This window comes from Micropterus dolomieu, linkage group LG13, assembly GCF_021292245.1.
Source record: "Micropterus dolomieu isolate WLL.071019.BEF.003 ecotype Adirondacks linkage group LG13, ASM2129224v1, whole genome shotgun sequence".
NCBI lineage: Eukaryota > Metazoa > Chordata > Actinopteri > Centrarchiformes > Centrarchidae > Micropterus > Micropterus dolomieu.
Window position 1 is genome coordinate 7681739 of NC_060162.1, and position 27225 is coordinate 7708963.

The 27225-nt window shown below is 39.7% G+C and overlaps 1 protein-coding gene across 4 annotated transcripts; it reads left to right on the plus strand.

Moving 5' to 3' along the window:
- Window positions 1-26855, plus strand: ttll11 (tubulin tyrosine ligase-like family, member 11). 4 transcript variants are annotated; one of them, XM_046067196.1, is made up of 10 exons: window positions 1-1276; window positions 5767-5866; window positions 6343-6476; window positions 10741-11031; window positions 11146-11430; window positions 13680-13775; window positions 13858-13970; window positions 20525-20767; window positions 23738-23844; window positions 25624-26855. In XM_046067196.1, the coding sequence occupies exons 1-10, from the start codon at window positions 737-739 to the stop codon at window positions 25890-25892; spliced, it is 2178 nt and encodes a 725-aa protein (XP_045923152.1). In that variant the 5' UTR covers window positions 1-736; the 3' UTR covers window positions 25893-26855. The 4 variants fall into 4 exon arrangements, with proteins under 4 accessions (XP_045923152.1, XP_045923153.1, XP_045923151.1 ...); XM_046067195.1 differs by having other exon boundaries at window positions 2-1276; window positions 25108-25763; XM_046067198.1 differs by having other exon boundaries at window positions 4-197; window positions 25108-25763.
- Window positions 26856-27225: the final 370 nt, after the last annotated feature.

The following is a 27225-nucleotide window of genomic DNA, read 5'->3' on the forward strand; positions in this document are numbered from 1 at the left end:
CCCGAAAGGCACCAGCAGCAGGGTTCAAACCAGATGGAGGCTGGGCAAAAGGCTGGTCTTCTGCCTTCTGCTGCTGCTGCTGCTGCTGCCGAGCTACTGCTGCTTAACAACACAGGGACGATAACAGAGAGGGGCTGTGGACATCATTAACTACAACGCTGCTCACTGCTAGAGAAGTAGATAACGGTACCCGTAAGGTAAAGTCTGTCATGAGTTAAAGCGTAATTTCGCCAACGGCGCAGACGCATAACGTTATCCAAATGAAGTTTGACAGGCTAACGTTAACATCAGGTTTAACGATCTTCAAGCGGCTAGCTCCAGTGTTGGCTACAAGTGCTGCCACTAGCAGCTAGGTTAAGTCAATGGCAGCTTGCGAGAGCCGCTAGCCTTTTGAAGTTGCTTACTGAATCATTGTGGCCAGCTGGCAAACAGCATTAGCTAACAGCGTTAACGTTACTTCTTTAGCTGGAGCTGCCAACTGGTAACTTAACTAACTGTTAGCTATAACCGAGAAGGCGAGTAACGTTAACGTTATATCTCCACATCTGCTCGCTCACTCTGTGTCGGAAATTACCTGATAGAAGCAAATGGCTTTTAATGTTTAATTAGCAATTTAAGCTAGCAATGCGTACTACATTATTTCAGAATAACGTTAGCTTGCCGGTGTCGGATTATTGCACTCCGTGGTACTATTACTGTGCCCTGACCAGCAGCGTCACTCATAGCATTTTGCATAATGAGTGATCATTATGTAAAAAATGTCGAGCAAATGAGATCATTCGGCGAGGATGCTGAAAAGGAGGGCGTGGACATTGAGGAGCAGGTGCCAGTGTCTTCTCCCCCAGCCTCCGTCTCACCGGACCCTTCCAGCATCACCATAGCTGGGAGAGATGCATCCAACACCTCCATCACTTGTAAACATAGAGGTAAAAGTCGTAGTAAGCAGGGAAAAGACGACAAGAACTCTTGTGGCAAACGGATCTCAGACCTGTCACTGCAGGGGTGTGTAGTTTCTGCTCCTGTTGGGAAAAACTTGAATAGACCAGGGCATGAGCGGACACTTCACATCCAAGGAACTGGAAAGATCCTGCAGGGCAAGTCGGAGACTAATGGGAACTATGTAACCATTCATCCGTCCAAAAACATTCAAGAAGCACACCGTGAGGATGGATTCAAACTTGCAAAGAAGAGAAGACCAGTGACGGTGGACACTGCCAAAGCCAAAACCTCGTTGGAGGCACTGAAGTTAAGCATCAAGCAGCTGAAGTGGAAAGAGGTGTGCTACGTGAGAGTTTCTGTCTTGTTCTTTTGCTGTTTGTCTTGGAGAAATGCTATTCACCAATGTGCTGTGCAGGTTTTATTCCTATTAAACACAGAGAGTGGGTTTATCTGAAGAAGCAGTGCACTGCTTGATCCAGAGAGGATCCATGAGTGTTTCATTCGGATGCAAACAGTTTAGATGTTGGTCACGACTGTTCATGGATGAAAACCTAAATGTTCTCCAGCTATGTGCCGTTAAGAACCATATGTTTTTTTTCCTTCTAGCTAAACACAACAACAGGCCCCTTCAGTGACGTAGTTGGCCCTCTTTGGTTCAAGGTGTTTTAAATAGTGACATATAGGAGTCAGATTGGGATAAAAACCTGCATATGCATTGCTCTCAGTGTCAGAATGCTCAATCCAATGTTTTAATTGACTGGATAGTGTCTCTTAAGAATCATAATAATAATAATAATGCCACATGGGACATGACCATAAGCTTCATACATGTAAGCTATATGTTACTGTGGACAGCTTTAAGTGAAGACAATTTCCCTTCAGGCAAGTGTCTTCTTTTGACTGATTACGTTTTCTGACTTTCTCTTACTATATATCCTCTTGACTTTGAGACAGGTCAAGTGGGGTGTTATGAGCTGGATTTGGAAAGGTAACATTAGCAAAGGCTGCATGGAGTGTCTGCGCTTAGGAGAAAAGGCAAACGATGCACATTTCCTGCAGTTCTCAAGGATGTTCTTTTCAAGGATCTGCCCAGCACTATTATAACCTGAGATAGCATTAACTGGCTTTTTAACAGTCAGTAAAAGACAATAGAATCTGCATCCAATAAACATTACTGTAATGGACATCTAAGACAGGGTTGAAATCAATGTAATAATAATTAAGCCAGCCTCCCCTTGGAAAACCTATTCTAATGGGGCTTTAGACTAGATTAAGCAATAGCCTAGTCTGCCTGTGTGTTTCTTTGCTTCATTATCCAAGATCTGACATTTTATGCGAGGCAATATCTCTGACAAAATGTGAATCGCAGAGATATATTATTTTTTTTATGTGTTATTAGGTTGTAAGAACGTTTTGCACAAACTTTTATATTATACAAAATATGCCCTCGTGAAGACAATGTGTTTGAATGAATGTTTTTAATAATCTGATTGATGGAAACAGGTTATAAAACCAAAAAGGAGATCGATCAATCTTTCCATCCATCCATCCATCCATCCAAGCCAATCATTGGTAGACTGAAGCTTCAACTTTATAAAAGTGTTTCATGTTAATATGGCAATAACTTGCAAAATATGCATACATTTGTATTAAATACGAATGAAGAATTCTCTGAGTTGGTATTATAAAGTAAATTGTAAATTGAGTCTGTTAACCTAATCCCAAGTACTTCCTTTAATGTTTTCTGGGATTACATATTTAGAGTAGAACTGCAGCAATAAGTCGATTTAATCGATGGACAAAATTAGTTGGCAACTATTTTGATAAGAGATTAATCGTTTGTAATTTTTCAAGCAAGAAAAAAAAGTTAAACATTTGATGGTTCCAGCTTCTCATATGAGAGAATTGGCTGCCTTTTCCTTATCTTACATTATAGTAACATGAATATTTTTGTTGTTTTGATGAAACGTAACATTTGATGATCACACCTGTAAGCTGTAGGAAAAAATCAGTAATTTTTCACCTTTTTCAGATGTTTTATAGATCTAATAGATCTATTAATGGAGAAAATAATCCACACTTTAATTGCTAATAAAAATAATTGTTAGTTGCAGCTCTAATTTAGAGCATGATGGCTTGTTCTCCTTTACTATTGATTATTTATTTCCAGTATCCCTATTAAAGTTTGAAGAAGTCATTGACTGAAAACATGGCACATTATAATGTAGATGTCAGTGTGCACGCCTCTAATGTGTATATAATGTAAATAAGGATGGATGTGGATGAAAGTTGTTCTAACTGAAAAGCAACAACTTTAAAACATTCATGAAAGGGCCAGTTGATCCTTACTCCGAGCCACAAACACCATCTGGTCAGTTTGAATGTGATGCAATTAATACCTGCTGTCAGCCATTATTAACATGGTCTCCATTATGCATGAGAAGTAAAGAAGGACAGTGCGATCAGGCCGTTGAAGTAAAGACTTCACTTATCACCGGTGACCATGCAGTGACACCTAAACCCTTGCAGGTCTGGTATCGGAAACGGTTGACAGAAGGCCTATACATTACCACGCTTTGGCCTCAAGGTTCACCCCCAACAAAGTAACTGTAACCTGTCAACATCTTTTAAGCAGCTGAAACTCCAGCAGCCTGTCTATTTGTCTGTCAATTATGAAATTAACGTTGATTGGTGAAATAAATAGAAACAGACCTAGCATTTTACAGGTAGGCAGGTTTACAGTATATTATATTGGATAACAATTTTACAAAGTTTGTATGTAAGGCTTTCAGGTCCTTTTACATCCAAATTACTAAGCCTCTACATCTGCAGTATTTTCTGGCCTTAGAGACAGCTGTCAGCTCAGCTGACTTTCAGCATATGGCATTCTCTTAAACAGTAGGGAATGATTAGCCTTAAGCTCCTCTAATCCAATAGGCTTTTAGTCCTCTTTGAGGCAGATAGAGAATGGCAAGCCTGAGGATATGACTGACAACTTCTGAAAATTAGACTAATAACCGTGCATTTAATCACTGACTTGGTATTTTGATTAGGATCCTACATACTAAGCTGACATTTTGAATTAAAGGCCTGCCACCTAGAGGCAACCTTGGTGTGTGTTAAGAAAATCTTAACCTGTATAGCTGAAATTATAAATGCTATTTTCTGTAGGCATGCCAGATAGGCTGCAACTTGAAATAACCTGTGGCTGAGTTAGGGGCTTCAGTGAGCAAAGTATTTTCATTCACAAAGTGGCCTGGAAAACAAACTTGACCCACACATAATTAAGTCCATTACAGTGGGTTTAACTTTGCCAATCTCACCATACATGCACAAGATGGCTATTTTTGGGCCCGATCCCTATAAACTACTACTAATTTGACCTCCTTCCCTGATGCGATTAGACAGTTATACGCTGGCATCTCTGTGGCAGTATTTATAGCAGACCTTGGCCGTCAAGCAGGGTTTCCCTGTTTCACACGCTCACATGCTAACTCATTAATGAGATGCAACTGTCAGATGTAGCTGGGCAGTGTCATATGAGAGCAGGATCTAGGAGCGGTGACAGTGTGCTGCTGACTTTTCAATAGAACTTGATATAGAGTGCTGATGTGATGAAGTTAAAGATGTACAAATTTTTCCCAGCTCAACGTTGATGTTTTGAAACTCAGATGTGAGCTGCGTCAAGTTGTTATATATGCAACTATGAGCTGGGTGGAAATCAGGGGGTGTATCTTTAAAATAAAATATTCAGATCTGTGTCAGCAGGTTAAGGAAGAAGAGTTCCCTCACATGTTATAAAAACAATAGAGAAAGTGAGAAGTAAATAGTTATGTCATGTTACTGTCCTGAACTCAACTTTACTCTTGTTTACAGTGCACATAGATGACTTCAGGGATAAACACAAGCGGGTTATTTTGTTTTGGCTTTTGATTTTCTAATTTGCACGTAGTCAGAGGAGAGAAATCTATGGGACTGTATCAGGGATAATCTTCCCATTAGCATGAGCCATACTGTACCTGTACTGTATTTAAATGAAACCCTGACCTTGATTAATGCACTGTGTGTAAATGTGGAATCAACCCAGTTTGTTAAAAAGCTGAAACTTCTTGAATGAAGATTTGACATAGCGCAGGTAGAAAACATCCTGTAACAGACCTCAAAAGCTGATTTGAAATTTGAAATTTCAGTTAACAAACAGGGGATTGTGTGCCGCTGCAGAGAAGTGAAGAGAAGAGAGAAGCGTGTTGGCGAAATGTGACACTGGAAGCTGGCTTAATAGGTGGGCTTCTAAACGCTTGTTTAACTCACTTGTTTTAGTTTACAAAATGTGCTTAAGATGGGATACCTCTCACAGCTCCATGACTGTAAGAACCTTTTGACTTCATTGTAACCACTGGTGCATAATATGTGGCTCGGAGCGTGTGAGTGTGGGCAGGAGTCGTGGTGTAGCAGACAAAAGCTGTGCTTTGCGCCAGTAGAATTTTTTAGCTCTTCAAATCCTTTTATAGTATCTTTCCCAGCCCATCACAACAGAACACGCACTACCTACCATCTTTAGGCATGATTATCCCTGCACTCAAGGATCACCAGAAGGACAAACATCCTACCAATGTCCTGAGTCATACCAACAAATTAAGCTTCCTTTCTCATTTACAGATGCAAACAACTAGAATTCAATTCAAAGATTCTTTGAAACAAGTTTCTTATTATTGTTTTTGTTTTTGCTTTCACTGTTCTCTCTCTCTCTCTCTCTCTCTCTCTCTCTCTCTCTCTCTCTCTCTCTCTCTCTCTCTCTCTCTCTCTCTCTCTCTCTCTCTCTCTCAGTTTCCTCTAGGAAGACGAGCAGCCTGTGACATCTACTGGCATGGCGTTTCCTTCCATGACAATGAAAATATCATCTCAGGGCAGGTGAACAAGTTCCCAGGTATTTCCCCGCTTCTGCCTTTCCCCTCTGCTGTAAAGCACCTTACACCAACGCTGGTTCAATTGCGAGTGATGGGATGGCTTTATTTCAGCTCGCAGTACCTCATGTGTACTCAGTATTCTGTAATCACAACAGGAGGGATTTAGTTAAAGCCTTACTGATCCTCATTACTCCATTGCTAACCTTATCATGCCATGGCAATAATCAGAGACTCTACAGATTATTGTATTAGTAAGAAATGTACATCCAAATCAACATCACTGAAGTCCCCTGGCTTACACTATATGATACTTGTATCAATATGTTTGCCTTTTCAACATGGAAACTCATTCTAGGTATTGGGAGGTTCTTCCAGATATTGTATTTGTTTTCCCAGAGCAATATAATTTCATTTCCAAGACTGCTTTCCAAGCGCATTTTTATCAATATGTCACATATCAGTCTCTTGCTCTGAGATGGTGCTTTATACATTGCAGGAATGATTGAAATGCTGAGGAAGATCAACCTGAGTCGGGCAGTGCGGACTATGCAGGAGTTGTTCCCAGAAGAGTATGACTTCTATCCCCGTTCCTGGATCTTACCTGAGGAGTACCAACAGTTTTCCACACAGGTAAAGTTGCATAACCTCATGACCAAAGCGTTATTATACTAAACGTAATGCACAGTTTCTCTTTGGTTCAGCTTAATTAAATCATTTCGCTTCAGTATTCTGTGCAGTGAAGACATGGATACAAAAGAAATTTTGCAGACATGGAATGGTTTCAGAAAATGTTGGATTTACTGTAGTTGACATAAATAAGATGACAAAAGATTAGAGGCGAGTGTATGCATAAAAGGGCAGTTTTTATTGAACCTTTATTTAACCTGGTAAATTGAGGTCAAATCTCTTTTGCAAGGAACACCTGGCCAAGACTGCAGCTTAAAAAGTAACTAAATATACTAAAAAAAGTATATAACAATAATAGTAATAATAATAATAAAGCTAAAATAAGCTACAACAGATACAATTAGCAATATTTACAATAGTGATGAATTCAGCCAGAGATTTCAAATTCTTTCATTTAAATAGATCTTTTTCACAGAAGACGTTTTGACTTGACACAGAAGCATAAGCACAGGTGTTGCTTGTGTATTTATTGTTCATGTAGCAGATGCAGCTAAAAGCTAATTTTTTATAATCATCGTTGCATTCCATTTAAGTGCCCCAATAGGCAATGCTAGTAAGTCAACAGGTATAACAGTGTGGCCCTGGACCTGAAACACGTAAATGGAATGCAGCCATCGTTAATGGGATGATTTACATCTGGCTGGAGATGGAGTTAAAGGATATGTTTTAAAATAATGTGTTTTTTTTTCTCAGTGCCATTTTGGCCGGTAGATAAATATTTCTACTAGTTTTAATTATAGAAATTCAGTGCACTTTTATTTAGAAAACTTTTATAATATTTGATGAATTTCTCCATCACAGCGAACAGTCTGAACAACTGATTTTGTCAGGAGCCAGTAAAATTTAATTTCCTATTATCAGCAGTAAAACCAGTCAGCGTTTTTTAATTAGTGATGGACTTACATGGGCAGATGGTCAATAGTTCTGATTTAAAGACGGCATATATAGCAACAATATATTATGTCCAGCAGGGGGCACCAGAATATCAGTAGTTGCATTCCAATTGAATTTACAGCAGACAAAACTGCTTTCTACTAGAAAGAGCTTTAAACTAATCTTAAGCTTTAATTCAAAGTTTTATGTCACAGTGTCAATGAATATGCATTCCATAGCCAACCCAAATGATTTTTCATAAAAATATATTTTTTTGGTGACTAAATTATTATTAATTGACCTTTATGTCCTATTGCATTCATTATGGAGGAGACATTATAAATGAACTTAAGGATGAAACCGTATGAAAATTTCATATCACGATTCAGTGTTTCCCCTCGGGTGGAGTTGTAGCAGCAGAGGTGAAGCAAAATTTTTTTCTGAATATAAAACCCCAACACAACATGTCTCAGAAACATTGCTCTTGTGTCCATGAGCATGCGATGCACCTTAGAATAGCTTAAAACTGCAGTGTTTTCCCAGTTTAATGTGAGCTTTAGATGAATGTCGGGGGAGTTTGCTGGTTCTCTCCCCAAAAAATTTTAGGTTTTCCAATGAAAAATATGTAATTTCACATCATATTGGGCCATTATTTTCACCATATCTCTGAACAAATAGTTGGAAAAGCTAGAGCAGATAATAAACAAACAACACCCAAAGATCAGTCTACTGGAGGAACTACAACCTTTAGATCTGGAGAAAGTAATTTGGTTGGTTCTGTTGCTCCACAGTGATTTTACATTGATGGCACAGCATGTTTTGGGCATCACCCGAAGCCTTAACGGCAGAAAAACCCTGTTAATATGACCTCAGAATCATTATAGATACAACTGTTCATGTTTGCCTTTTGTGTCTTCATTTTTACAGCTTCTGACATTTATCTGTAGTCATTAATATGAAAAATAGGCAACATGAGAAACCTCCTCCCTTCTGAGATGCATTTTATTTGCACATTAAAATACACAAAGAAACGTCTCCTCATTATCTTAAAAGGACTAGTTTGCATCATTAATTAGCTTTACTAACCTCTGCTCCTCCAGTCACCTCCATCCTTTCTTTTCCAAAACCACTTTTTCAGACTGAAAACTAAAATATAATAATTTAATGAGTCTGTACAGGACAGAGCTGCAGGCTACGTCAGTTTAGTCTAAGTTTGTACCTGATGTTCTCAACATTGGACAAGTAGGCAGTAATAAAATACAGCTTCCAGTTACTTTCTGTAAATTGAGCTAATGTTAAGTTACATAGCAGCTATGTAGCTGCTGTAGAAGCTTTCCTGCTCAGCTGCGCAGTCTGAAGGGGAGTGGAGATGTTAGCTAATTTAGCGTAGTAAGTAGCGGCGGTCGTGATTCAGGAGCGACGATGCGCTGCTCCTGAATGCATATAGGGGAAACACTGCGATTATAGTGACCAAAATTATCACGGTTATCAATATTATCACGGTATTGTAAAAATGTGCCCAAAATATTACAATGTACTGATACACACACTGGAACCATTTCAACAAGTTTTATATTGAAAAGTACAAATACAATTGCCTTTTTGTTTGCATAAAAAACAAAATAACAGCAAATACCTTTTGTAAACAAATGAAAATCATCTAAGTGTGTATTATCAAGATTTTATATTATATAAGTAATACAATGACCCCGTGGACAATTACATGAAAACAAAGTCTTTAGAAGACAGTGATAGTGACTGCAATGAGCCAAACAACTGACATAAATACAGAGGAGTCTGTAGCGTTTGTAGATATGCTGGTTGGTTGACTAAACAGCGTAACGTGTTATGATGTGCAGTGGACGGATCTGCCGACGCACACAGCAACAGAACGACGTGTAGCGTTTTTACAAGAGCAGCTAAGACTGAGAGCTTCAGCTTATACGCTGTTAGCAAGTCAGAGAGACAAACCAAAGCTAAAAGTTAACTCACCCTGCGTTCACTCTAAGGTTATTTTCTTCAATCAAGTTTCCCTCAGCACTATCATAAAAACTAAATTATGACCAGACTTCAGAGTGACTCTGCAGCGTTGTCTTCCGCCGTGTAGTCATTGACCCAAACAAACCGATGTTGCATTCTGCGCATGCGTGCCTGCTTCTGGGAGCTCTACCCCTACTCTACCATCTTTCTTTTTGACCTTCTACCACCCCCAGCTACCTGAGTTCTTAGTTATTTTAAGCCATAAAATAATAATTGGTTATTATTTCCCCTATGGAGTGAATTTTGCTACTGTAGGCTGAATTAGTGGGTCACATGTGGAGCATTACATTAAACCGTGCATCATATTAGTCAATATGGATGTAAGAATATAACCATGGCAGAGCTTGTGTCAGTTTTAGCATTGATAGTGTTTCATGGAAATATGTATTTTCAGTTGTGATTTTACTTTTCCCATTACAAGAGCTAGAGCTCAAAGAGGCCTCAGCCTTCATGCCCCAGCTCCGCATTCTTCCCATTGATGATTCTAAAGAAAGAGCTTTATAAAACGATGAAAGCCAGTGATCTGTTTTTAGATTATGCAGATATTTCCTTCTCGTTAACTACCATTTCTTTTGCTGCTGTTATTCCACAGAACAATGTTTTTTGTTTTTTTTAGATAAAGCAAGAGAATAATCATCATTCAGTAATATATAGTTTGGAAGGCAGGGTATAATTATGTCAATTAGATCTGATATAATGTACTCGAACAGAAATATAAGGCTTGGCTTAATATAGTTAATATATGCAGTGTATTCTGAGGCTTGTGCAAAATTTACAGTGCAGCTAAACGTTAAATAAGTGTATTTAACTTAAATATCAAATATTGTACAGTAAGGGTAATCCTTGTACTTATCAAGGGTTCTGTAATTTCTGTTATTCTCTCCTGCCAATCTGTTTCTGCTGTAAACTATTACAGAAAGACAACATATCTAGAAACAACAACATGCTATTTGTAAAAACTAAACAAACATAAGACCTTATGCAGCATCCTAGTTGGACAATTCTTAATTGACTTTGTTTCTTCATCAATCAATTATAGCCATGTAACAAGCTTCATTAACTCATTCATTTGTAAGTTCAGAAGATGAACAGTTAATTTGAATTCCGTATGTCCTGTAACTCGACCACTTTTTTTAAATTAGACTATGTCCGGTTGAGTTTCACAATGAGTTTTTAAAGACCTGTGACACTTCACCTTTCATTAAACTTTCATCACTTAAACACTGTGTGTGAAACGAAGTGTGAATTGTGTGAGGTTTTGTGAACCTTAACCTCACTCTCACCTCCACTATAGATTCGCATGGTGAAGGAGAACGATGCCACAGTGAGTCCCACCTTCATTGTCAAGCCAGATGGGGGCTCTCAGGGGGACGGCATCTACCTCGTTCGTGACCCTAGTGACCTAAAGCTCATGTCGGGTTCACTGGCCAAACAGGCTGTTGTCCAGGAGTACATCCAGAAGCCGTTACTCATTGACAAGCTCAAGTTTGATATCCGCCTCTACGTGCTGATAAAGTCCCTGGAGCCATTGGAGATCTACATCGCCAAGGAAGGCCTGACACGTTTTTGCACCGAGCCCTACCAGGTAGCTATGACAGTGCTACTTTGAAGCCGTTAATTTGCTTTGATGCCGTGAAATGGGTACTTATACTTTTATAGCACACAGATAATTAAAGTCACTCTCATTCTGACTGTGTAGGAACCAAGCCAGAAGAATCTGACCCATGTGTTCATGCACCTGACCAACTACTCCCTCAACGTCCACAGCGGCAACTTTGTCCACTCAGACAGCCAGAGCACAGGCAGCAAGCGCACTCTCTCCAGCGTGCTGTACAGGCTGGCAGCTAAAGGCGTAGACATCAAGAAGGTGTGGTCGGACATCATCGCTCTTGTCATCAAGACCGTCATTGCTGTGGTGCCTGAACTTAAAGTCTACTATCAGGCAGATATACCGCCGGGTAAACCAGGACCCACTTGCTTCCAGGTGGGTAGTGGGTAACATTGTCTTACCGGTAGAATGTATACAGCACGGGTGTAAACGAATAAGAATACACTATTTGGATATGAACACTCTGAACAAATAACAAAAACATAACATTCGCCCTCCTGCTTCTCCTTCACATGTCACCTAATCTGAGTCATTACTCAAAAACAGTGTAAACGCAAAGACATCATACACTGCTACAGTCATTGGAATTCCCTCCTTACAGTGACGTCAAGATCTCTGATGTCCTTTGAAGATAAACGTCCATAAATCCTTTCACTAATTATATTAAAAGGTGTTCCTTATAACTTCAGGTCTTCTTTCATTTTTCACATTTTCGACTGTAAAAGTATTGCAGTTGATTGTAGCTGAAGCAGCACAACTTTTCATGATGCAGAAGTCCCAGAATGTAAACAAAGAGGCATAAAAACAAGGAGGTGTGCTTAGTCCATCCTAAGTCCATCCTAAATAACTTCTCGGTAGTATTCATCATTTGTTGTGCAGTGCAGGATCAAGCCCAGCTGATATTCCACAATTGTTAAATTTACCCCATTATCCAATATTGAAGCCTGGCATTGTGCACAACTTGACAGTAGACCGGAAACTGATGAGTTGAAGGTAGGGGCAGTCTTAAATGTGCATGCAGTTGGGCCAAGTGAGCTGTTCATATTTTTGTCAATAGCTTTCTTTAAAAAAAAAAAAAGTCATGCAGTATGGCCACTAACCCCTCATTTTATTTTCACTATTGATGTCCACCCGGCCATTAACAGTTACTCAGGTTTTTTTTGGTGGAGGTCAAATATAAATCCTGTTTTATTATTTGATTAATTTAGCTACATGGTTAAAATATTGTTATAAATGGGGTGGTGATGGCGCAATGGATAAGACACTTGCCTTTGGTGTGAGAGACACGGGTTCAATCTCCCACTGTGATCCATCCACCATTGTGTCCCTGAGGAAGACACTTAGCCCCTATGTCAGAGGCGTACGACCTCTAACATATATAGCAATGGTAAGTCACTTACAAATGAATAAATGTAAAATGTATTTCGTTGGCAGCAAGACTTAGTATACTCCTAGTACACAGTCTCCTTATATTCTGAAATATAAACCTAATATACACTGAACAAAATTATAAACGCAGCACTTTTGTTTTTGCCCCCATTCATCATGAGTTGAACTCAAAGATATAAGACTTTCTCTATGTACACAAAAGGCCTATTTCTCTCAAATATTTTTCACAAATCTGTCAAAATCTGTGTTAGTGAGCAGTTCTCCTTTGCCGAGATAATCCATCCACCTCACAGGTGTGGCATATCAAGATGCTGATCAGACAGCATGGGTATTGCACAGGTGTGCCTTAGGCTGGCCTCAATAAAAGGCCACTCCAAAATGTGCAGTTCCATCACACAGCACAATGCCACAGATGCTGCAAGTTTTGAGGGAGCGTGCAATTGGCATGCTGACTGCGGTATGTCCACCAGAGCTGTTGCTCGTGAATTGAATGTTCATTTCTCTAACATAAGCTATCTCCAAAGGCGTGTCAGAGAATTTGGCAGTACATCCAACCGGCCTCACAACCGCAGACCATATGTAACTACACCAACCCAAGACCTCCACATCCAGCATCTTCACCTCCAAGATCGTCTGAGACCAGCCACTCGGACAACTGCTGCAACAATCGGTTTTCACAACCAAAGACTTTCTGCAGAAACCGTCTCAGGGAAGCTCATCTGCATGCTTGTTGTCCTCATCGAGGTCTTGACCTGACTGCAACTTCACACAGCCATTGAAGAGGAGTGGACCAACACTTCACAGGCCACAATCAACAACCTGATCAACTCTATGCGAAGGAGATGTGTTGCACTGCATCAGGCAAACGGTGGTCACACCAGATACTGACTGGTTTCCGGATCCCCCCGGACACCCGTCATGCAGTGAAACTGCACATTTTCGAGTGGCCTTTTATTGAGGCCAGCCTAAGGCACACCTGTGTGAGCCATGCTGTCTGCTCAGCATCTTGATATGCCACAACTGTGAGGTGGATGGATTATCTCAGCAAAGGAGAAGTGCTCACTAACACAGATTTGGTCAGATTTGTGAACAATATATGAGAGAAATAGGCCTTTTGTGTACATAGAGAAAGTCTTAGATCTTTAAGTTCAGCTCATGATGAATGGGGGCAAAAACAAAAGTGTTACATTTTATAATTTTGTTCAGTGTATATTAGGTTTGTGTTTGTGTCTCAGATATTAGGTTTTGACATCCTGCTAATGAAGAACCTGAAGCCAGTATTACTAGAGGTCAACTCCAACCCCAGTATGAGAATAGAACATGAACAGGAGGTAAGAGTGAACGTCAACATCATTATTATCATAGCTTTATTATTATCATTATTATTCTGTAATGAATATTTGTGTGTTTCAGGTGGCACCAGGAGTTTTTGAATATGTCCCTAGTCCAGTCGACGAAGAGGTTAAAGTGAGTGTGATCCGAGACACCCTGCGCCTTATGGATCCTGGCCACAAGAAACCTTCAATGTAAGTACACAAACACAGACACAGACACACACGAACAGTAAAGACACAGTTTGAAGTTGGAGCTCTTACATCCTTCTTTCTTCTGCTGGTCTTAAGAGTCCACTTTTAAGTACATGATATCTTACTCTGCCCATCCTTCCTCGTGCCCAGCTCTGCACCACTCAACAGCTCTCCATAAGCCTGTTAAATGGAAAAATTTAATTCAGCTGAGCCGCGGTGGAAATTCACACATTACTATACAAGTCTGGTGGCTCAGTCTCCCTGGCTGACTGGCCCTGTGTGGAGCCTGGCAATAAATCTCCTCTACCATTAGGGTTTGTTTCTCCCCTCAATCTGTTTTTCTTCTGTGACAAGAAGATTTATTGTTTCTAGTCTACCACCATCTCCATTTCTTGCCTTTCTCCCTTTCTTACACTTCTTTCTTGCCTCCTCCACAGATTATCTTCTATATCAGATATTTGATCTTCTTTGCTCTGCAAGTGAGAGGGATATCTTCCCAGGGATAATACCCACTTAGCTATTATATTCATGACCAGTAACATAGTGATATAACGCGTCTATAATGTTTAATCCTCATTCCTGCTGCATTGCTTTATTTTTATCCAGCTAGAAGCAGCAGAACCACATCTTGTACTTGTCTGTGGAAATCATTACACTGCAGTATAATGTAGTACATTTAGAATTCTGTTCCTTTATAAACTAATTCCTATGTACATACTTTAAGAGATCTCTAATCCTTTAATCGAACGTCTCTTATACTTTCTGTGTTAGGCCCTGAGTTAGTAGGAGTTAGCAAAACCTTTATATCTGTATCTTTAACATAAAACGCCTTTTAAGCTTGAGCTCAATTATCCGATCAACAGAAAATTAAGATTCAACAATTTTCTAAAATGTGAGAGTTTGCCGTGATTATCATTGTGGGTTTTGAACTGTGAAAAATATGCATTTTGAAGATCTCATGCTGACCTTAAGGAAATTTGTGATTTTTTCTTTTTTTTGTGACTGACATTTTATAAATCAAGAAAAATAATTTGCAGATTATTGTTAATGAAAATTACAGCTGGACCGATATTGGCTCAACCACCAAAAGTTTATTGTCCAACTGACAACAAAATCAGGGGATCTTAGGTTCGATTTTTGGGCAGTGTGTGTTTAAGGAAGTAGTATGTGTTGTCACAATGTCACTTTTAGTTCTTGAACTATTAGTCCTAACATCACACATAAGAAGTTACACTTGTATGAAACGATCTTTCAGTGATTTATAACATGACAACGGATTGTGTTTTAACTCATCTTGCTCATTTAATTGTGTGAACTTACCTCCCATTTATTTCACTAATCTATTCGAGACGCTGACATTTGATCTCCACATTTTAAGCCCCCTAAAACCAATTAAGTAGTGGAAGAATATCTTTATAAAATATATCAGCGTGAGAGAGTATTTACAGTCTGCAGTCATGTGGTGAAAAGAGGCTTAAGTCCAGACTGAAGCAGGGAAACAGGTTCAGTGATCCATAATATGATATAATTCAGTGTGTCTGTAAAAGTGTAGCACTGCTCCTAGTGAGCTGTAGAAGAAACAGCGACACCGACAAGGACAGGGTTTATGATGTGAGGGAAGTTATAGTGACTAGCAGTAAGTTTTAGAGTCTCATGTGTCTTTATGTTTGCAGCTTTATGCCGTGACATCAAACAGGACAGAAGTCTTAATAAAGTTCTAAATTTAATGGAGAGGGAAAAATATAATTCTTGAGCAGACATATTTTTCAATAGCAAAATTAACAACAAACACAATAATGACATAAATCAGCCAGTAACAGTAGGCCTAGTCTATCAGGTATTGTGGAGGAAGTATATGGAGCGTGTGATTAGACATCTTGGATGCTGAGCATTAGACAGTCACTACTCGGCTATTAAGTAAATCAGGTGCTGTCAGCTGAATCTCCTAGATTACATATATTATCACAAATTAGGAATGTAATATTGAAAAACCAAAACATGTCAATAAAAAAAACTATAAAATCAAAAATCAAACTACAGCAATACCTCTGTTGTAGTTTAGCACAATTCATGTGCATCTCAAACACAAAGATTTATTATTCATATCGTGTGAACGCAGCGAACTGTGCTGTCAGCTTCGCAGATAGTCACTGGGTTTTGTGGTTTGGGGAGGAGGGGGTTGGAGGTATGCTAATTATATCCCAACTAGCTAGTGCTAATATTTATTAAATTAGCCATTAGATTGGATGTGCACCAAAATATGTAATCATTACTGCAGCCAAAGACAGGGATGCTAAATAGGAACTCATTCGTCATTCAATTCCACAGAGTGTTCTCTGTGTGTTTACATGGGCACAAAGGTAGATGCATTTTACATACAAGCCTATCTGATGGAAAACACACATTTCTTCTAGATGAAATGCTACGTTAATTGTGATTTTAGTACAAATTAAGCCATTTGTGTCCAAAGATAAGGCACTAGTCAGCGGTGTACTCAGTACTCAGATCCTTTAGTAGATTTAAGTAAACGTACCAAGACCACAGGGTAAAAATACTCCATTACACGTACAAATCCTACAGCAGTATCATGATATATCAAATGTACTTAAAGGATAAAAAGCAACACATGGTCGACACGGTCGAGCTGGAGCCAGTTTGAACTAGTTTATATAATGTAGGTGATTAAAAGTTACAGGTAGTTTAGGTCAGTGGATCACAACTAGGTGTTAGGTAGGTGATTTAAAAAGGATTACAAGATAAATCTGAAGAGGCACGGGATCACTGACGACGAGGTAGGAAAGAAGAAAAAACATAATTCAGCTGCACAAATCTGTATTTATTGTTTTGACTTTTCTCTAATCTTTGTTTTTTTGTTGTGAAATATCAAAGTAAAAGTACAAAAACCTGTATAAAGAAGTACAGTACTCAAGTAAATGTACTCAGCTGTTACTCAGTGTTTTAGCAGTTTTGATTCCACACTATCATAGGATAAAATAATAATAATAATTAAAGAAGACTTGGTTTCAGCTGCCATGTATTTAGATTCATTTCAGCTGGATTTTAATGGGGAAGGATTGATTTGATTCATTTATTGTTCTGCAAACAGGCAGTCTTTTGCAGCACAAACAAAATGTTCCCGACATCGTTATGGGAGGTTAAGGAATTTGGTTACTGCACAGATGGTCTACCAGCAAGTAAATATACTTGTGTTGTGGTCGCTGACAGCTGTTCTGCAGCGGGATGGATGGGATTCAGTCATTCAGAGCTCAGAGTTTAGGCTGAAGTCACTGCTGTGTGAATTTGACTTGTCAAGATGAAGCGAAAGAGAGGTGAGAACTGACCAGGCACACAATACAAAGGTACAGCTGAGTGTAAAAAAAAAAAGGTGTCTCCATTTAAAGGAGATGGAGTGAGAGCGTATATAAGAGGGATAAGTAAATATAAAATGCCAGAACAAAGGAGGGGAAAGTGGCATTTTGGAGGAAAGGGGGAAGAGATAAATGGGGAATTATGAGGAGGTGTGATGGTATCAGTGACTCTCAGACATGTACTTCTCGCACCTAGCTCATTAATCCTGTGTGTGATGGCTCTGAGGGTGATTTATGAGCCATTGTGAGAGGTGTGCGTGCGAGTGTGGGTGAGAACAAAAAGCTGGAACTAGTTAAATCCAACAATGTTATTAAACTTCTTTAGGGCTACAACTATTCATAGGCACTCCTACCCTTTTTAAATAGGGTGCAAGGGACACGATTGCAAAAAGCATCATCTGCATAAAAAGAAATAATGTGCTGAGGTGGATTGAGTTCAGTCCAAAGTAACTAAGGTTGATCATTGTGTCCAAAATGCAGTGTTTGAAATTGAGACCTTTTCTCATTGTGTCAGCTTTGAATAAAATGCCCATAATTTGTATTTTAAACCTGGAATAACTGATTTTGGATACCAAAATAAAAACGTATCGTTATTTGACACATTATCACCTTTTAAGTTAATATAGTGAACTTGTTTGCAAATACTTGCTTATTTACACATCCTGTAGTTACGGAGCAACATTGTCATATATTTCCAGCCACCTGGTGAATGTAAGTTAAATATTCACTCTCTTTTAGCTCTGTTTTTGGTCTCTACCAACTCCTGAGGAAAATGATGTCTTTAGTTGCTATGTTTACTGTGGGGGTTTGTTCATCACTATGTGCGACCGCTTTTCACATTGTCTCATTTTTCTCATTTGATTGTTATTATGAAAACATTAATTCATATCAGCTTGTTAGTGTTCTGATTCTTGTGTTTGTGTCCATAGAAACAAGTAAGAAAAGGTTAATTGTATACCTGTGGGAAACCATTTGTTCTATGTGTGTGTGTGTGTGTGTTTTAAAGCTCAGGCAATAAATTCAGATTTCTGAAATGGATATAAGTGTGCGGACACTTTTGATTTCTTTTCATTGACACATCCGGCACCTTTTTATGACTTTCGACAGTGTACAGAATCTTTGAGGATTTATTCACCAGGAGGCCAGCAATAGTGTTTATGTCTGATAATGGCAGCTGAATTAGGCCTAGTCCTCCTCGCACACGCTCAACTAACATTTGGCACCAGGTCTCTGTATGTCTTTTTAATAACCTGCCATTCTTCACCTTTTACCCTCTCGCTTCACCATCATCATTTTCTTCTCTCCGTCTGCTGGGAATGTTTGGAGACGTTCCCTTCACTGTCTGTCTGGCTGTCAGCTTCTGTTGAAGATGTGTCCGTTTTTAGCCGAGCCTGTCCTGTCTAAATAGATGTGGGTGGTGTCCCTGTGGCGGCTGAAGGATGATTGATTCTATTAAACATTCAGCAGTGCTCTCTTGGTGCCATTCACACTGCTTACTAATTCATGGAGAAAGAAACCGCCTCATAAAAGTCAGCAGTACTGTATACCCTTGACGGGGATGTAGTTTTGTGAGTTTCTCTTTGTTGCTCGTGTGTTTGCGTGGACACATTTGTTGACTGTAGAAGTTGTCCTTAGAGGCCCCGCACACCCACTCATGTTTTTAACTTCTCCTGGCTGATGAGACCTCTGCTCAGGTTGCTAGGATGGGACTTATTTGAGGTCACTGGACTCCATGAACTAATAAGAATGATAAAGTTATAATTGGTACTGCCCTACAGTACCGCAAAGCTAACAGGAGAGGGAAGGAGACATCAGTCAAGCGCAGCGTGCGCACGCCCACACATTTATGGGGGTGAAAACGCACCTAGCATCTGGCTTGCATTTGTTTTCTGTGAGAGGCAGCAAAACTCTAGGGAGAGGAGAAACACAAAGGGATTGCTGGCGACCAGAGACAGGCAGGTAGTGCAAAGGGCAAATAAAAGAAACACGTTTACACTATTCAACACGTTGGTTAGACTTCCCTTGTCAATACACACAATGCCTTTTGGTGAGAAACACTGATTCTAAGTGGGACTTTGTTCAGAGGGAAACCCTCTTTAGTGAATCCAATGGATCAAATTCTGATATTACAAAAAGCCACTTAAGAGTTTTTGTGTCAGAAAAATGTAGTAATCCTTTTTTTTTTTTCTTTTGTAATGATTGTCAATGGTGAAATCAGCAGGCTGTCTTGAAATTCTCACTGTAGCTGCTACAACAAAATTGCCCCACAGTCCAGCACTTCTCCTGGGGCCATGGTGTGCACGGCCTTCAAAGGTACCCTGTGAAATAATCATTGGAACAAACAAAACAAAAACGAACAAACACGTGTTTACTTTCTACTTTCTAACCAAAACTTGTTGTGTGTAGCCTGACAAACATGTTGAATGCATGTCGATGGACTTCTTTTGGCCAATCTCATTAACTGATAAGGGCTTTTATATTTCTGCCTCATCAGCATTCAAAGCATAAACTGCGATGTCAGTAATTAACCTTAATTAACCAATTTGTCCACCATCAGTAGTTGCAATGGAGTTTGCAGTATAGGTCTTTTTCAAGCTGCGACTTTCATTGTCAATGTCCTAGACAGAATAAACCGCAGAGATCCACCGTGGCTTTTTAACAGGCATCCCCTGAGTATACAGTCCAATGCAAATGTCCCCTTCCTTTCTGGGCTTTTTTTACTTAATTAAGTATCCAAGAAGTATCAACTTTCTCTTCATAAGAATTCAGTTCTTGCTACTGATGCAGTGAAATGTTGACGATGGAAGCAGAGACCGTAAAAAGGCTGTATGGAGGTTGTGAGATGAGGGAGTGAAAAGAGTTATTTGTCCTTCATACAACATTATTCTTCCTGTTTCCCCTGTCAAGCCGGACTGTAAGTGCAGTGAAAAGCTTGGTGCATTTATTTATCTCAGGTGGTTGGCTGTCTGTAACTGTAGCTGACAAAAGCTCTCTGGGTTTGCCTTTTGTGCTTCAGCCCTGCAGGGCTTGAAGGCCATTACTGAGCCCTGATGTAGGGACTTTTTGTCATCTTTAACCAGCAGCTGTGGAGATTTAATTGGCCAGCTTGCTAAAGGAAAAAAAAAAAGATGTATAATAATCTATTGTTATTGTTTTTGTTTCTGTCCTATCATGTCATGGCCAAAGTTCCCAACCAAGGGCTGGTGGGTTTGAACACGGAGAGGAGATTCCCATGGAAGCGGAGTCGCAAGAAAGGAGCCCCGATGAAGGAGTTCTGCCCTCTCTGTGTCTGAAGCAGGTCTACCCAAAGTACACCAAACAGTTCAACTACCTGCGGCTGGTGGAGCGAATTGCAACTCTCTTCATACGTTTCCTCGGGGTCAAGGGCAACATGCGTCTGGGCCCCACTGCCTTCAGAACCTTCATCAGGTACAAATTGTATTTATTTATATTATGGGATCCCCTTTAGCTTTTGCCATAGCAGTTGCTGATCTTCCTGGCCGTCCACGCATTGGACAAAATGTCCAAATAAAAATATGAATCCACTTGGGAAAGCAAGGTCTAAAGTTAAAAAAAAAAAAGATCAGAGCAGCTGATCTCACAACGCAACCTAATCAATAGCAACATAAAACTATTAATAAATTGTTTATGTTAACACATATAATATAAACAAAATAAAGGTAAAGAGGGTTAGGGTAAAAAAATGGCGGCTAACTACAATACCATACAGCTACATTTAAGCACACAGCTACCTATAAAATCCATGAAACAGAGGATGACATCGGATAGAAACGTGTATAATCATCGTCATATCGTCTTCTTTAGGTACATTTGCATTTGTTCATAGAAGTGTAAGCACTTTTTGATTCTCTAATACTGTTTGCAACGTGTTCCGTTCTACAAAAGCCCTGGACATAACTGTGTAATTTACTCTTGGGTCTACACATACGTAACTACGCATTGGGATATGTATGTGTTTGACCAGAGTACTCTTATTAGAGCTGAAAAAGATTCAGGTACATACAAGTAAATACAGCTTTCCTTGGGAAAATAAGCAGACTGGGGTATAATCTGGCTTCAGCTGAGAGCTATGACAGTCTGTCGTGCATATCACTATCATTTGTACAGTATGAAGTCTAGCAGCCTTATATTGGGCTAATAGAGGTTTATCAAGAATCATTCTGTAAGCAGCGGACCATATGAACATTTCTCAAGATGAGACAACGCTAATGAATTAATCACACATTTCATGACTGCTGGATTAAGTAAGTACTTATTTTTTTTTTTTAAACAGTATTGTCGACAAGCATTGGCCAGATGGATGGAAAGATGTTTTTCAAGTGTAACTCCTAATACTAATAATTACATCAGATTTACTTGATCAAGCCTGAGGCCTTTATATAGAAAGGTACAGCTGGTTAGTCACTATGAGCTAGTCTTTCTGTTTCCAATTATTATTGATTTAGATGTAGATATGTATAAAATCAAATAGATTTTATTTTGAGTTTTTCAAATAAAGATAACTGAACTGAATTTTTTTTTTCCTGTTTTTTTCTCTGTAAATCACATGTCCTGTGTTCTCCTTTGTGGAAAAAGAAAAGTCACAAACCAAAAGGGAGGAATGTATAGTTAATAGTTTTTGATTTCATGATGGTGCATCAGTTTGCATTTATTCAGATGGAATACCATTTGTTCTTTATTTATGTAGACAGAGACTGGGAAAAGATTTAAGCCAATTAAATGTTTGCATAAAGCAACACCATCACCGATCCATCATAGGCAGACGCAGTGTCCAAAATGAACTCTTTTGCTCACTGGTCTTTGTCATGCTGGCGGCACACAGAACAACTCATCACCACAGCCTCAGCATCACACTGTAGCCAGTTTTTAGCAGAGTAGCTGATGTCCTGTAAGTTAAACAGTCTGGCGAAACTAGGAGCGCTCAAGCCGATCAGTTTCGCAGCACTGTTTTGAGGCGTGTAAAAACACACAACGTGTGTTTCATGTTTTTATATCCTGATGGGGAGTGAGTGCACACTGACCGATGGGGACTCATGTCACCTGGGGACAAAAACTGGCATTCCCACAGGTAGAGACTGCTTTTTGAGGGTTAAAAATTGGTTTTAGGGTTCAGGTTACATTTAGTTAAAGGTTAGGGGAATGGTTAAGGTTAGGCACGTAGTGGTGTTGGATAAGATTAGGGTTAATGGGCTAGGGAATGCATTATGGCAATGAGATGTCACCACCAGGATTGAGGAACCTGTGTGTGTGTGAGAAACTCCAACACAGACATCAGAGGACAAAAGCAGCTGCCCCCAAATGACACCAAAACAGCAACTCTTATTTGCTTTCCTGCTAAAGTCTCCTTCTTATCTAGCTCACAAACATGAACACACGCCTTGTCCTTCGCCTTACCTTGTTGAACGAGTGACCAAGCAAGCATTCACCGGGGAAAAGTTTACTGCTAACGTGCTAATTAGCTGGTGAGCTACAGCACAAGAAGTGTTATTATGCTCATTTTCAGGTTCATAATCTTATTTAAGGGTTGTACCAGAACAGGTTTACATGGTTTCATTTTCAAAAAACACCATATTTTTGTCAATGCTCATTGCTGCAGCTCCTCTTTTGACCCTGTGTGTTGAAGGCTCCATTTTAGCTATGGAGTGATACATCTTGCCTCTACATGATCTTTGTTGGAAGCTGCACATGTGCAGTTTCTAGTTAAGGACTACTAGCCAGTCAGACGCAGAGAAGGGCGGGTCAGTGAGAAGCCGGTAAACGGGGCTTTGGTTCAGCTGTATATGTTCCCCTTACCAGCTTAGCAACATAGACTGGAGCAAGAGTTTCAGAGTTTCAGAGTTATTAATCTGTAACAAATGTATCTTTGATCCATAAAGTTTTGCTGTGTCGTCACAGGGATGAAAGGGAAACGGCTTGACTACAAACGAGCTGTTTTCAGGCAGTTCAGAGCAGAGTTTTCTGTGGGAGATGGGAACTCCCTTTGGGGTCAACTTTGGGTTTTCACTTTGTAAACATATTACATGCACAAAAAAGATATATAACTCAATAAAGGAGAGGGAAAAAGTTAAAAAGCATAATACCACCTCTTTAAACAGCATGGAAACTTAGATACAAATATCACTTTAGCCCATTTAAATGCTGGTGTGCCCATTACTTGTTTATTTTGCTTGATGTTCCCTGGCCGGGGCTCAGCCTCCCAGCTGCTGTCAATCAAAGACAGACATACTCCTCTGATATTTCCCCAAAGACATTTCCCATCCTTTTAGTTTTAAATAAAACAAATTATACCACATTTAACGTTGGCATTATTTTTGCCTGCAAAAATGGATGACGTGCACTCATGTGCACTGACACAGAACATTTCCTGATTGTTTTTAGGACCTGCAAACTGAGCAACAGTAACTTCACCATGGCTTCAGTGGACATTCTCTACATAGACATCACACGTCGTTGGTCAGGAGCGATACCCGAGTCTAAAGAAGCAGGTAACACATACACAAACACATACTCTCTCATGCATGCGAAAGCAAAACGGCCACAAAGAAACAACATGTAGAGGGCAGAGAGCCAGGCATCCTTTAGACTCGGAGCAAATAATGTGCTTGCAGATAATTGCATGTCATTCTTTGTCAGATTCCCTCTGACACAACGCTACCATAATTGAAATGAGCTGAGATCACAATGTGACAGCGAAGAGAGTATCAGACATGAATTATTCAGACATTGCACCTTGCAAGGAATGTTTGCGAGGCGAAGCGGATGGATGGAGATCACATGGGCCAGAATGGAAGGGCCTGCACAGAGAAGATTGTGGGCTGAATTTAGAATGAGCTCATATGGATTCAGGGAGACTGAAGTCTGTTATTTCTGTTTATGTGCATTGGAGGATTTGTGGGGAACCAAGAAAAGAGGCATAAAACTTGTATTTACAAATTATGACTTTAAAAAAAGTTTTGTTTGGGATATATGGCAAAGTTTTTAGGACACATGAAAGAATTTATGTAAATGCTTGTGATGTGTAAGAATGTTACAACAAATGACCTGCCAAGTCTTGTGTGAATTGGCACCTCGTGATTCTTTTTCGCTCCATAGAATCCTGGTTTTCAACACATTTGTCGTCCTCTACCAGGTCAAGATTAACAGAGGAAGTAAAAAATATTAGGGAGACCACTGGGTGAAAATTCGACTCTTGCTCCTGTTTTCTGAACAGTTTCTCATTCATTCTTTGGTCTTCAGTTGCTCTGACTTTGGTCCCTAGGCAAGATCTGAAAGTTATAAAAATAAAATAATTAAAATGATCACATTAGCTTCTCTCATCGTATGGAAGGTCAATTACCATAAGATCCCTGTGTGTCAGAATATTTAAGTAATTAATGAAACTACTGACGCATGTAAAACTATGTAATGTGCATCAAAATCTGCAGATCCAATCCACATATTTCTATCTATTATAACTTTTTTTATATAATTAGAGGTAGTAAGTAATATTCTTTCAAAGATGAAGTGGAAAAGTGGAAAGACTCAACTGTAAGGTTGTCTTTTTCTTTTCCAAATTTGGATATTTTGGATAGAGCGAGGCTAGGGTTAAGCTAAACTAACCAGCTGTTAGCATTAGCTTCACATTTAGCGTATAGCCGTAAGAGCAAGCAATTCGCAACTCTATAAAAAGTAAAAACATTTTTTCAATTCTGCATTCTCCCACTAAGTATTTCTTTGGCCTCACCTCAGCCACACTTTCTGTTTACCAGGTATGGGACTACAAGCATTTGTGGAAGCCTTTTTCTACCTGGCAGGTCGCAGGTTTAAGTCCCTGGTGATGAGGGAGCAGGTAGCATCACTGCTGGAGATGTGCGAGGCTCAGCTCGAGTCCCAGCCAGGTGTCGAAGACAGACGCTCTGTGAGCTGCAGCAGGGCGCTGCCACGAGCCGTCAAGACTCAGACGCTGGGCCTCACCAACCCTCATCTCAACTCTCCGGCTCCCCTGCGTAGGGCGGCCAGCCAGGACTACCGGCTGCATCAAAGACTCAAGCCTCGTACACTCAGGGCCAACGTGGAGAACTAATGGGGGGGCTTCAACTAGTTATCCGACTCCCCAAACACTGCCTTTAGCCTTCTCCACAGGAGCAGGGAAATTAGGTATCCATCTCTCCTCTGCGGCTACTGCAAAGGGGGCATGATGGGAGCTCAGAGAAGGACTAGATTGACCCCTGCTGGCTGACTTGCAAGAGGACTGACTCAGCCTGATTGCTTTTATTTTTTTTCAGAGGAGATGAAGATGTCCGCGGGTAGGAGTGGAAATAGAACGAGCGATATGAGAAGGTTGGTGCATACCTTCCTCCCCTCCTGGCTCGATCATATATGGACAGTGTGGTCCTATCAGGAGGAGGACATGGCTGCTTTTAATATACTTACTGTTTCTACTGGGCAGCTATTTGCTTCCCTTTACCTTTGTCTGGCAACACCTAAACCAACTTTCTTTTCAGGGATTACAATAGATGCTCTAGCTTCACATTCAATGCATTTATACACATAACATAAATACATGGGTGTAAGGGAGTGTCCTCGGTTATGTATATCATATTCTTGAATTTGCACAACAACTCTTTGATCATTTGCACAGAAATGGATGTGGGGGGTGACTGAGCATTTGTGTGGGTGCATTGTGTATGTTTGAGAGTGTGTGTGTGTGTGTGTATGTATTGTATTTATTTGTGTTTAGCTCAGTGGTGATACCCTATTTACAGGCAGTGGCCCAGCTGTGCATCCTAGCTCTGTGAGCCCATTAGCGATGAGTTAAGTGAATAAGTATTCAAAGGGAAAAAGGCCACGCCACCACTTATCCTATTTCAGTTCAGCAGCTATCCCAGTCAGGCAGCCTCAGACCTCCAGCAAACATGGGTGATTACTTTGTAGCCACACAACTGACATTTGGGAATGAATTATTTCAGAAATAATATGCATGACACAGAATTTCAAAATTTAGACACATGCTTTGTTTCTTAAATGTGTTCCAGGTGGCTTTTGTAATAAAAACCATATCCAATGTGTGCGATGTGGCTTTCAGTTACACACAAAATGACCGCCACTGTTGGATGCCAACCAGAATGGTCGTAGAGTGTCATTGTCGTATGAGATTATTCACACTACAGTTAATTACTGAACATTAACATTTGATTTGTATGTTTTTTTTTCTTTTACACTAAGAATATTAATTTGTCACATGCAGACCAAGAATTAAGTGTGATGTGTTGCACAAAAGCACACTCAGACTTATTATTTACACACCTGCATTGTGGGCAGCTGTTAAATACATACGGTGAACTGAACATGTTAAATTATTTCTGCTATACATGTTGTAGGACTAATATATTTACTGCAGTATGTATAAGATGACATGAAGTAGATTTATAAGGTTATTAACAGCGATCAATCATATGAATGAAATGAATTTGAGAGCAATGCAAAAAATAAACTTAATTTTGCTCTATGAACTGAAGATGTGTGTATTGATGTGGTCAGAACTATTGTGAGATTAAAAAAAAAAGTCTTTAACCTGGGTATTTAAAACTGTAATTAAATCTCCCTTTATCTCCCAATCAAGCTTTTTCACAAATGGTGTCTTATTTAATGTGATTTCCCGTATGGTCTCATTAAAGGGCACCATTTGTCACATCATTAGGGGAGGATATTACATAATGGCAGCACTGTTTGCAGTTTGAGCTACATTCATCTGTGTCTTGAACAAGGGGTAATAGATGAGCCTGAAATAGCTCATTTTCTGTATGTTGTAAGACCTTAGATGTGTTTCACAGCACAACCATCTGCCAATGTTTCCTCGACCTTCTGTCACATAGGCTGGCAGCTGC